The 11,354-nt window shown below is 34.8% G+C and overlaps 1 protein-coding gene across 1 annotated transcript in view; it reads right to left on the bottom strand.

Moving 5' to 3' along the window:
- The window catches only part of LOC107679917 (lysine--tRNA ligase-like), a 13,705-nt gene extending 3,575 nt beyond the window's left edge, over positions 1–10,130 (bottom strand). Inside the window, exons 1-9 of the mRNA XM_016475641.1 lie at positions 10,106–10,130; positions 8,985–9,115; positions 8,689–8,830; positions 6,826–6,991; positions 5,784–5,877; positions 5,509–5,695; positions 3,962–4,087; positions 3,727–3,846; positions 3,481–3,643 (exon numbers count right to left, since the gene is read on the bottom strand). Of these exons, the coding sequence (XP_016331127.1) occupies positions 3,481–3,643; positions 3,727–3,846; positions 3,962–4,087; positions 5,509–5,695; positions 5,784–5,877; positions 6,826–6,991; positions 8,689–8,830; positions 8,985–9,103 (1,117 nt within the window). The 5' untranslated portion in view covers positions 9,104–9,115; positions 10,106–10,130. The remainder of the gene's footprint in view (positions 1–3,480; positions 3,644–3,726; positions 3,847–3,961; positions 4,088–5,508; positions 5,696–5,783; positions 5,878–6,825; positions 6,992–8,688; positions 8,831–8,984; positions 9,116–10,105) is intronic.
- Positions 10,131–11,354: the final 1,224 nt, after the last annotated feature.

The raw sequence follows: 11,354 nt of genomic DNA, 5'->3' as shown, positions 1-11,354 counted from the left end.
GTAAAACTCAACTGTTTAACTCTAGGGGAGCTGGAAAATGAGCCTATTTTCAAAAATAGTGGATTGTTCCTTTAAGACCTTGCTCTCCAGAAGACAAATTAAGATATTTTGTTAAACCTGAGAGATTTCTGTCCCTCAACCAAAACTCTGGTGCTTCAAAAATTCATATAGAAATTGTAAAAGTAATCCATATAGAAATCCATATGAATGGATTAGTTTTGCAATGTCTTGAACTTTTTGAAGCTTGAAAATGTTGGTTATATGGTCTTTCAATGGATGCACAAAAATTAAGAGAGAATATAAAAACGGTGTTTTGAAGATGAATGTAATCCTTATGGGTTCTCATGACATGAGGGTGAGTATCATATCTTACCATATCAATTAATGTCAAACACGCAAAACATGCACAAAGCGCACATCTGGATTTGTGCCGAATGGCAGAGATACAGGGACTCAAGTTTATTTGGCACATTTCCCACACTCTGGTAGTTTTAGTTTCACTTCAAACTAGTGCTATCAAACGATTAATCACATCCAAAATAAAAGTTTTTGTTTACATAATATATGTGTGTACTGTGTTTATTATGTGTGTGTATATATATACATATATATATATATAAATACAAACACATGCATGTATATATTTAAGAAAAATATGTTGTTTAAATAAATATTTTAAATATATTTATAGTAGGGCTGTCAACGTTAACACGTTAACGCATGCGATTAATTGTACAATCCTTAACGCGTTAAAATAATTTGACGCAAAATTACTGTTGCTTCTCTGCTTGTGATCAGATAATTTTAAGCTGCTAAACTCCGGGAAAGTTTTCAGTCCAATGATCCAGTAAACGAATGCATTCAAACAATCCGTCCAAAACAGCGCTAATAAAGGAAACCAGGCTGATTACATCAGAGATTGCAGAGAGAACAGAGACTCGCGTTGTGTTTTCAGTGAATTAATCATTCCAGTGTGTTTCGCTTTTAAACACGAGCTCTGTCATATTCTGTGATTGTCTCTGAAGAGCGCGAGCCCTCACATGTTGCGCTGTGTGAAGTACAGACTGAACGGGTTGTCAACACATCCCACCCCTGTATGACCAGATGAGACGCAAACTACGTTTTCTCAACTGGATAACCAGTCTCGCTAGTAAAGTTTTGATGGATGAAGACTGCAATCAAGGTAAAGACGAGACGATTGCGGTGGCGTACAGGAGTCGTACAGTAAGCACACGTGAGTCCATTATAATAATGCGTGTATGAGTGCTCTTGACGCACTGATCGCACATTGTATTTATGCACAGGCAAAGACATTTCCGTACATTCACGTTGTTTCCACACACATTCGCAATAATGTTTTGATTTGTCATGTTTATGTTGCTGTGTTTAGTTATATGGAATGGATCCGTGTACTGTAGTAGATATATGCAGTCAGCAGGCGGTTGGTTTAGGGATTTTTTGGCATCATGTGGTCCTGTTCGGTTACGCAACTTGTCTTCTCTAAAATGTAAAAAAGCTATTTGCTGTTGCACTATACACATACTATACAATTCAGATATATATTTTTTTTTTTCTTTCATATGTGCTCATATGGGCTTCTTATATCATTTGGTTCTTTGGTGTCCTTTTAGAGTTCTTCTGGAGTCCTTTTTTGGAAAGACATCTACATTTATCCTGAGAAAAACTTGCAGAAAATACAGATTTTTGAGAATCACCCTTCAATCTTTTGGATTACTTTGCTGAATATAGCAAATGATGACAAAATAACCATTTGAAACAAGATAAATGGTCTATGTTTAATTTCATGAAGTGTGCGATTAATCGCGATTAATCACAGAAAAAGGGTGTGATTAATCTGATTAAAAATTTTAATCTATTGACAGCCCTAATTTATAGATAATATAAATTATATGAATATAAATATATACATGTAAATATTTTTTAAATATATACTGTATGTGTGTGTATTTATATATACATAATAAATGTACACACACATATTATGTAAACAAAAACTTTTATTTTGGATGCGATTAATCGCGATTAATTGTTTGACAGCAATACTTTAAACAAATAAGTTTATGCTTGGAGTTTATATTAAATGTTGTTTACAATGAATGCCACTATAATTTGTTTGTTCTGCTTCAAAGAATTTGTTGTGGAGTGAGGGAAAATAAAATGCATGTTTATAATGTCTATAAATTTTGTGTTTTATTTACCTGTATTTTACATTATTTATGGATGTAATAAAATGTTACTTATATACTAGAGATGTAACGGTTCAAGTTAGTCACGGTTCGGATCACGGTTTTAGAGTCACGGTATTGGTACGGTTCGGTATGTCCTATGTTTAGGGAAAAAATGACTATTGTCAAATAAAAATAAAGAACAATAAGAACAACAATAATCTAATTACAAGTAAAAGAGCAAAGATACAAATAAAATAAACAGTGCTTTTCAGGTTTTTTTTTTTAGGTAGGTCTAACAGTTTTTAGTAGCCAAATGTAAAATAGCATTGCATATTTGACTGTATAAATGAAAGATTAATCCTTATTAAAGTTACAAAAGCTATTCAATCAAGAGCAGTGAGTGATTTCCTTGTCTTTTGTTTTGTTGTTTGATTAACATTAAGAAAGAGCTGTCACTTTAAGACAATGCACGGATCCAGTAGACTGATACTGTACATTCAACTGACTATGTCTGCTAGGACTCTCACCAAGATGGGCATGTTTACATAAGTTTTGTGTGAATTTGTCCTTTCAAGCACAAGACTTTAGAGAACTCAATATTTGCGTGCGTTCTGAGACGTGGGTTTGCGCGCTTCGAATGAGCACACACACAGATCTTCTCACAGTGCGCACGAGTTCTCATTTGTGTATTCTGGCTCTTTAATATTTAAACTGGCCAGGCTTAAATGAGTTTAGTTTAAACTGAGATAGCAGCGTGCGCTGTTCAGGTGCGTGCTATCAACACCCGGGTGATGACGGCATAAATGACTGCTCATATTCCAGCATACGGCACTCACATTGAACAAAGAGTGACAGGTTTGTCCATGTTTTTTTGGTTCATCGCTGTTGTTGTAATGTATTGGGAAGCCAGTTGAACCACGGTGCAAGTGCGTGCCGAACCGTGGGTGGAGAACGGTACGATTCAGTTTTTTTACAGAGAACCATTACACCCCTATTATATACTGATGTTTTTTTTCTCTCAACAATGCAATTTTGACTGTATGCAACTTATTCTCCTGAAAACACTGTAAATTATGACAGAATTTTACATTTTCATTTACTTCAAGAAGCACTAGGAATGAGAAGTAAGAAAGTAAACAGTTGTTTCGACTCTACTTCATTATTCCAGTTTCTTAACAAGCTCATGTGTACTGCATATTTTCTTGCGATGTTTCACCCTCTTCAGTTAAAGGATGCAGACATTCCAGAGCACGAAATGAGCAGAACAAGGTACAGCAGGGGTTTAACAAACCTGCGAGCAGCTTCTCTGTGATTTCCATCAGGTCATGATAGTCGGCGTAAGCCATGTAGAACTCGCATGTGGTGAACTCTGGGTTGTGGGTGAGATCGATGCCTTCATTACGGAACTGACGCCCGATCTCATACACACGGTCGATTCCTCCGACTACCAACATCTGAAACGTTGATATAGGTTAGATATTATGCAAGATAACTCAAGAATTTCAATACTGAACTACTACTGCAGTGACACATTTACCTTATGGTAAAGCTCAGGAGCAATTCTCATGTAGAGCTTCATATTGAGCTCATTGTGGTGGGTAATGAATGGTTTTGCTACAGCACCACCAGGTATCAGGTTCATCATTGGTGTTTCGATCTGTTAAACACATTCACAAATGGCAACCATTAAAACTTGAAGGAGCTGAAGAACCTCTCAGCAGCAGGCAACCTAAATGTGCACTGCTTTTCTTTGCAGAAACCAACATCCTTACCTCAAGAAACCCAAGCTGGTCCAGAAAGCTGCGGAGATAGGTGATAATCTTGGCACGGGTAACAAACTTCTGTCTCACAAAGTCATTAAGAATCAGGTCCAGATATCGCTGTCGGAATCTGGTTTCCTGAAGGAACAATGACAAAGTTGATCATGTAGATCAGTACATGCAACATTATGAATGAAGAATACCTTGACTACATTGCATAACACATCAGATAAATTCATTAATGGGCACTGAAGCATCTACTGACAACTGTTACAATCTGTAAATGCTAAATCTCTGAGTGTAAATCAATGTTGCATAGCGCAATAAGCACTATTCATAAAAATACTAAAGATTATACATTGATTCCTTTTGTAAATACCATTCAAATTCGCTATGAAAAGTGTAGCGAATCTTAAAATCTTTACAAAAATAGCATTGCTATTTAGTACAAAAAACTGTACTTGCAGATAATAGAATCTTAATTAAATAAAAGGCCACTTTCTTTAACTTCATTAACATTTCTAAAAAGTTCACATTGGAATAATTTAAAATGAAAAGTTTTAAAGTACATTTTAAATCATGTCTTATTCTTGTTCTTTAAAATGGTACTTATTTTGATGTGTTGACCAACATTCTAAAACACATGTAAAATACTACAAACTAACACTTACTTTGGTCATATATTAATGTGCTAAATTGCAACTTCAATACAAATGTGTAATTTCAATATAAAACATACAAATTTCAATAGAAATTACATTAAAATATATTTTAGTTTCCCATAAACGCTTGTCTGTGCATTCAGCAGAACCCTTCAAACATATTTCAAAGTAAATGTGAAATTACTAGTGCTGTCAAACGATTAATCGCATCCAAAAGAAAGGTTTTCGTTTACATAATGTGTGTGCTGTTTATTTATTATGTATATGTAAAGACACACACATACAGTATATATTTTGAAGAAAAAAAAATACATGTATATACATTTATATAATTATATTATTATATCTTATATTATATATAAATATATTTAATATATAAACAAAATATTTTCTTAAATGTATACATGCATGTGTTTGTATTTATATATACATAATAAATATACACAGTACACACATATATTATGTAAACGAAAACGTTTATTTTGGATGCGATTAATCGTTTGACAGCAAAAGAAATTACATATAAAGACGTTCTTAAATCCTACTAAAGCTGGTCAAAAGAAGCACTCTAAATTTCAGTCAATCGAAAATAATATAAATTTAAACTATAAAACATTTTCAATTAATTGCAACTAGAATGCAATTATGAGCTCAAAAACATTACATTCAATCTGCACTTAAGTATATTCTTGTAAAGTATTTTTTCCATAATAAGTAACTGTTTTTAAAGTATGCTAAAGTGTACTGCTTTTTCACAAGGGACTGGCAGCAACTGCTGTGTTTGTGTTGTGCTTCTGTACTGACACTAAAGTGTAAATAAGAGTCAAAGAGGATGCTGATGAGGAGCAAAACTAAAAAAGTTGTTATTTCCAAGGTGTTTCAACAACTAAACTTTACCTTGTCTTTCAGGCCAAAGTGAAGGTGGGGAAGCATATGAAGGCATGGAGACAACAGGGTCATCTCGATCGGGATGATGCTCAGCTCGCCCTTCTTTGTCTTGCCAGGGTTCCCCCGGACCCCAATGATGTCCCCACGCCTTAATTTGTTGTTGATGTGCACAAAATCTTCTTCTGATTTGTAGTTCCTAAGAATAGCAGACCAACAACTGGTTATGTTCCTGCGATAAAACAAAAACATGACTGAAACGTGATGGGGCAGAGTGCAGATCAGACCTGGAGTTGGCCATGACTTGCAGCTTGACTCCCTCTCCTCGCAGGTCATAGAACAGCAGCTTGACACCTGAAGCCCTCTTGGCGTGGATACGACCTTTCAATCAAGCAAAACGCAAAGGTACAAAATAAGAAAATGATCGTCTTTAAAAGTATGTTCCAGGTCAAACTGCAAAAAATATCTCTTTATGTACATTTATCACATTTTTAAGCGGATAAAAATCGTAAAATCATTGACAGAAACAGGTTGAAGATATTGATTAATCGTTTTTGATCTTCATTTTGAAGAACCAGTATCAATTCTTAAATCCCAAGATTTTGGTCTATGCTGTTTTCTGTTGATGCATGAGCAAAACTCTACTAAACGCTATTTGTAGCGCATGTGGCTTTCAATATTAAGCGCAACAAGCTTTTTGCTTGGTTACTTTTTACTTTACGAAGTCTCAGCTTTGTCGATTTTATCACAAAATGAATAAATGTCATTTTGACGCTCTTTAATGTGTCATGTCAGATCGCCGCAGCCACAATTCAAGCAGCAAAACACGTAAACCAATCATCACTTCCTCTTCACTAACTTCCGCTTTACTATCACGTCTCATGTAATCGCTCAGTGTTTTAACCATGGAAAGACATCAATAAAACATGTCAAATGTCACGCAACCTTACATTTACATCATAAACAATACTTAGCTAGAAAAATCGCCTCTAGAGAGGAGCATTTTGATAAATATATGCACTATATTACATATTAATTACATTTTTATTTAACCTGTAGAGCAATTTCTTTATTATTTAATGCAAATTTAAATAAATCTGTCATTTTTTCATAAATCAGTTTTTAATATAGCCACTGTTTAAACGTTCATTGTTCATTAACAAAATGGTGTTAATTATAAATTAAAAAGTTAATTAAAAATGCATGCCAAGTTCAGTTTCCCAAATTTAACATGAAACTTTTTCGGTTTTCGGCTTTAATTTCAGTTTTGTATTTTGCTTAGTTCAGTTCAGTGCATCATTACTTAAAATACAAGCAGAAAACATTCACCCGATAAATTGAGAACGACATCTATCAAGTGGTCCCCTGGCTGAAGGTTGTTATATCGGTCAATGAACTCTGTCAGCGACAAGTCCACGTTGAATTTGTGAGGGTATGGGTCTTCAGCTGTTCCCTTCAAGGCTTGAATGGCTTGTGAACGAATCTTGAAGTATTGCTGCATTGAAAACAGAAAAGGAAGAAGAAACTGTTACAATTAAGGTTGGGAATCGAAAATCAAGTCCAATTCCAGAATCGGATACTTAAGGTCAGGAATCGGATACTTGTAAAATTCAAATTTCAATTCCACCTATCAATTCCTGTGTGCTAGGGATGCACGATATTATCGGACCGATATCGGAATCGGCCAATAATGGCTTAAAATACAAATATCGGCATCGGCCCGATATGAAAAAAAATATGCCGATATGTCTTGCCGATAAGAGGATTAACTCACACGCGCTCAGGGTGTGCTAGTGATTAGATCAAGTCAACAGTGTGGTAATTCTTGAAGTGAACTTTTGCCTGAATGATGATTAGATTCACTGTTTTGGACCCCTGCATTTAATTTGAGAATGCACATACAAGATGATGCATTCGGTGTGTGATAGAGTCAACAGTCACTAGCGTGCAATAGCAGCAGTGGCAGCCTCCCCTGGGTCCTAATGCCCGTCTGATAAGCCGTTTTATTTACATAGGGGGGCGCTGTTGGCCTACTTGTAACAAAATGAAAGTAAAATACACATATCACTAAGAAACTTGTGTTTCTGAATAAATAAAGCAGTATCAATCTCTTAAAATCATGAGTGTGTTTTGATTTAGAGGTCAGAAGCTATAGCTTACACCTGAATAAAAAAAAAGCCACAAACATGACACTTGTAAATTAAATAATTTTATATATACAGATTTATTCATTAATGTGTAATGTTTTTTTTGTTTTTTTTTTAAGATTTTCAGAATTTTTACAACTCTTTTGCCTTAGACCATCTACAAATGTTAAATCTTAAAATAATATTTTAAGGATACCACTGCATCTTTCTTAAAAAAAAAATGCGATTGATATATAGTTGATTTATAATTATTTTCAAAGCTTTCAATGTACTGTCATTATAAAAGAACTTCATTGTTTATTTAATTCTAACAAATACGTTTTTGTTAAAAACTAACCAAAATTAAAAATAATTTTTTTATAATTTCTGCACAGGAGAGACTTGGCGTTGTTTCCAAACAAAAGAAAATATATCGGCATCGGCTATCGGCCAAAATGAGTTGAAAAATATCGGCACATCGGATATCGGCAAAAGTCCAATATCGTGCATCCCTACTGTGTGCGCATCTTTTTGTTTTAGTTGGCGAAAAGGGGGCTGTTAAAAATGTATTTGAATCATTCATTCAAGAGATTCATTCAAATACACTGATTCATCCACTAATGAAACAAGTAAATCTAGAGTGAGTAATTGAATCATTTATAAATTCCACGAGATTTTGTTTAGTTGTCTTAATATTTATTCTTCAGAACTGCGAGAGAACTACAACCTCAATTAAAAAAAAAAGTCTAAATTTATCCAGAATCGTGCAGCTCTATTTTGCACACAAACAGCTCATAATAGAGTACAGTTTTTATGCAGCCTGCTGAATTTTGTTCATGGTATTCAGCAACAATTAAATGTTTTGCAAAAAAAAAAAAAAAAAAAACACACACAGAATATATATGTTTGATATCTAAATGTTTGACTTTTTTACCTCATTGGAATTGAAACTGGGAATCGATAAGAATCGGAATTGATAAAATTCAAACGATACCCAACCCTAGTTACAATTAATTCTGAATTTATGTGCCAGAAATGTGACTTCTATAATCAATACTCAACGTACATTTGGGTCCAAGGTTTCCTCATCGGCCCCATATGCATTTTGCTGAGACTTGTCATTGGTCTCCTTCTGTTCCTGATGTTCTTTGACCTTGGCATCCTTCTCAGCTGCTTTCTTCTCAGCTTTCATGCGCCTTTTCAGCTCACTGAGGACATATAAGAAAGAAAATCAGTCGCCGTGCTTAGAAACACTACAGGCATTGGTGTTGCACATCTAGCTGTGGAAGCCTTTAGCAAGCACAATTTTTTTTAGTGACAAAAGGTTGGTCGCTTTTTGCATTAAATGGAAACACCACCAACCTTTTGCCACTTCTCCAGCGACTTCCTTCAATAAGCAAAGGCAGGTTTTGTGAGCTGGGAAGCGCAAACGTCTGCGGCCTGAACGCTTGCAGCCTGCATATTCTGACCAGAATCAACATGATGTGAACGTCCTATTTGATGAATCAAGAAAAATCAGGGTCAGATTCATTGCACCCTTAGCAAAACGTGCTTTACGGATGGTACTGTATGGTGATACTATGGTACTCTGGAATTAGTATTCACTATCATAAAAATATTTTGGTATCGTTGTTGTTGTTTTTTTTCTAATTCAAATGAATAGGGACAGATGCATAAATTATGCTTCTCATTCTAGAATAATAATAACACATTTGCGTCCTGACAGGTGCTAACAGTTCCCCGACAAACACAGCTGACTCTGAATGATTCGTTCTTTTGAGTCGGATCGATTCTATGAATCACTTTATAATCGGTTCACAAATAAAAGCAGTACTTTCGCCGAATTCGGAACAGCATAAGCATACTGTTATTTGCTTGTGTGACTATTTTAAAAACAAACAAGCAAGCCCTGTCCAGATTTAAAAAGTAACGCAAAAGTAACGTAACGCATTACTTTCCATAAAAAGGTAACAAAGTACCGTAATTAGTTACTTTTTTATGGAGTAACGCAATATTGCAATGCATTACTTTTAAAAGTAACTTTCCCCAACACTGGTGACAGGCCTATAAAGATATTGCGGAAATTGAAAGAGTTAGTTACTGTTACGCTCGCAAGGTATTCTGCATTCACCTTGCGTCAGATTTGTAATGAGAAGTGAAAGCATTTAGAGCGAACCGAGAAAATACCGAAAAAATAAGTTACTTTAACAGCCTAATAGCAGAAAAGCCACCATAAGACAAGCCTACGCAGTCACGACGTACAATAATCGCTAAATCTTATTTTTGAACGGTTCTTATAAACGAACAGGGTCACGGAAATGACTCGGACTTCTCAGAAACGAACACGGCGTTAGCTTTCTGTAGACCGTAGACATTTATCACGACGGACGCAGTAAACCACATAATACACACAGGCAAACTTATCTTGAGTGTTATTTCGTACAGAATCGGTTTAAGCGCTGTAATGCTATAAATGTATGTACTTTTTGCTGAGTTTCTCTCCATCCACAACAGGTATAAAACAAAATTATATATATATATATATATATATATATACATACATGCAGGCAGTATATATATACAGTGTGTGTGTGTGTGTGTGTGTGATTAAATAGTAAAACTTAACAATAAATGTGTATGAATCCGGAACAGTAGATTTATGTACAGATTTGTGCATCATTTACTCTATATAGAACTGTATAAAAAAAGAGATATGCATATGTATTTACATAATACTTGAGAAAGAGGCAATAATTAAGGATGTAGAATGAATTACGGAAATGAATTACAGAACACAGGTAATGTTTTATGTGTTAGCTGTTTAAGCTGGAGATGGCATGGGGGAAAAAACTGTTTTTATGCCTAGATGTTCTAGTGCACAGAGATCTGTAGCGTCTGCCGGAGGGGAGAAGTGCAAACAGGTTGTGGCCATCACTTCCATCACTTCCACCCAATTTATGAAATGTTCTGTGATGTTGCATCAGTTCTGGTAATTCTATTTTTTTAGTATTTCATCCTCCCACTGTCTTAAATATGTGGAATGTAACGGTGTTTAATATATTTTATTAGCATTTATTTAATTCTGTGAATTAAAATATGCCTACACATGAACCTAATGTAAAGTTTTGTCTTTTGAAGTAGGCCTAGTGCTCAAATTTATTTTTATTTTTAAATAACTTTACTTCGACGGTCCTGTCTATATGTTGTCCACAATATACAAGGCAGCTTCTATATTTTCTGAATATTTGTAATTTGTATTTGATTGATACAAAATGCATAGTTAAAGGGATAGTTCACCCAAAAATGAAAATGTGATGTTTATCTGCTTACCCCCAGGGCATCCAAGATGTAGGTGACTACATCTTGGATGCCCTGGGGGTAAGCAGATAAACATCAAATTTTCATTTTTGGGTGAACTATCCCTTTAAACGTCTTATCTCATCTTTTTGTCAGGCTGAGAGCAGTGACCTCTATTGCTCAGAAAACGTAACTGCAGTTCTCTTCATTCATCGCAACAGGAAATAACTAACTAAATACAGTATTACCATTGTAATTATTATTACTGGTCAATTAGTTAATTAACCCTAACTTTAAAATGACTCTGTTGCATGATAGAAAAGAAAAAAAAACAAGCCTGGAGTTATTTTTCTTTAACCTATTTTTATTGATACATGGCAGCACATTTACAGAAAAAATAGCTGCGAGAGTAAAAATGCCCCAAGAAAAGCAAAA

Source organism: Sinocyclocheilus anshuiensis, unplaced genomic scaffold (genome assembly GCF_001515605.1).
Source record: "Sinocyclocheilus anshuiensis isolate Anshui unplaced genomic scaffold, SAMN03320099.WGS_v1.1 scaffold256, whole genome shotgun sequence".
Taxonomy (NCBI): domain Eukaryota; kingdom Metazoa; phylum Chordata; class Actinopteri; order Cypriniformes; family Cyprinidae; genus Sinocyclocheilus; species Sinocyclocheilus anshuiensis.
Note: the sequence above shows the minus strand (reverse complement) of the source record. Positions and strands in the feature narration are given on the sequence as shown.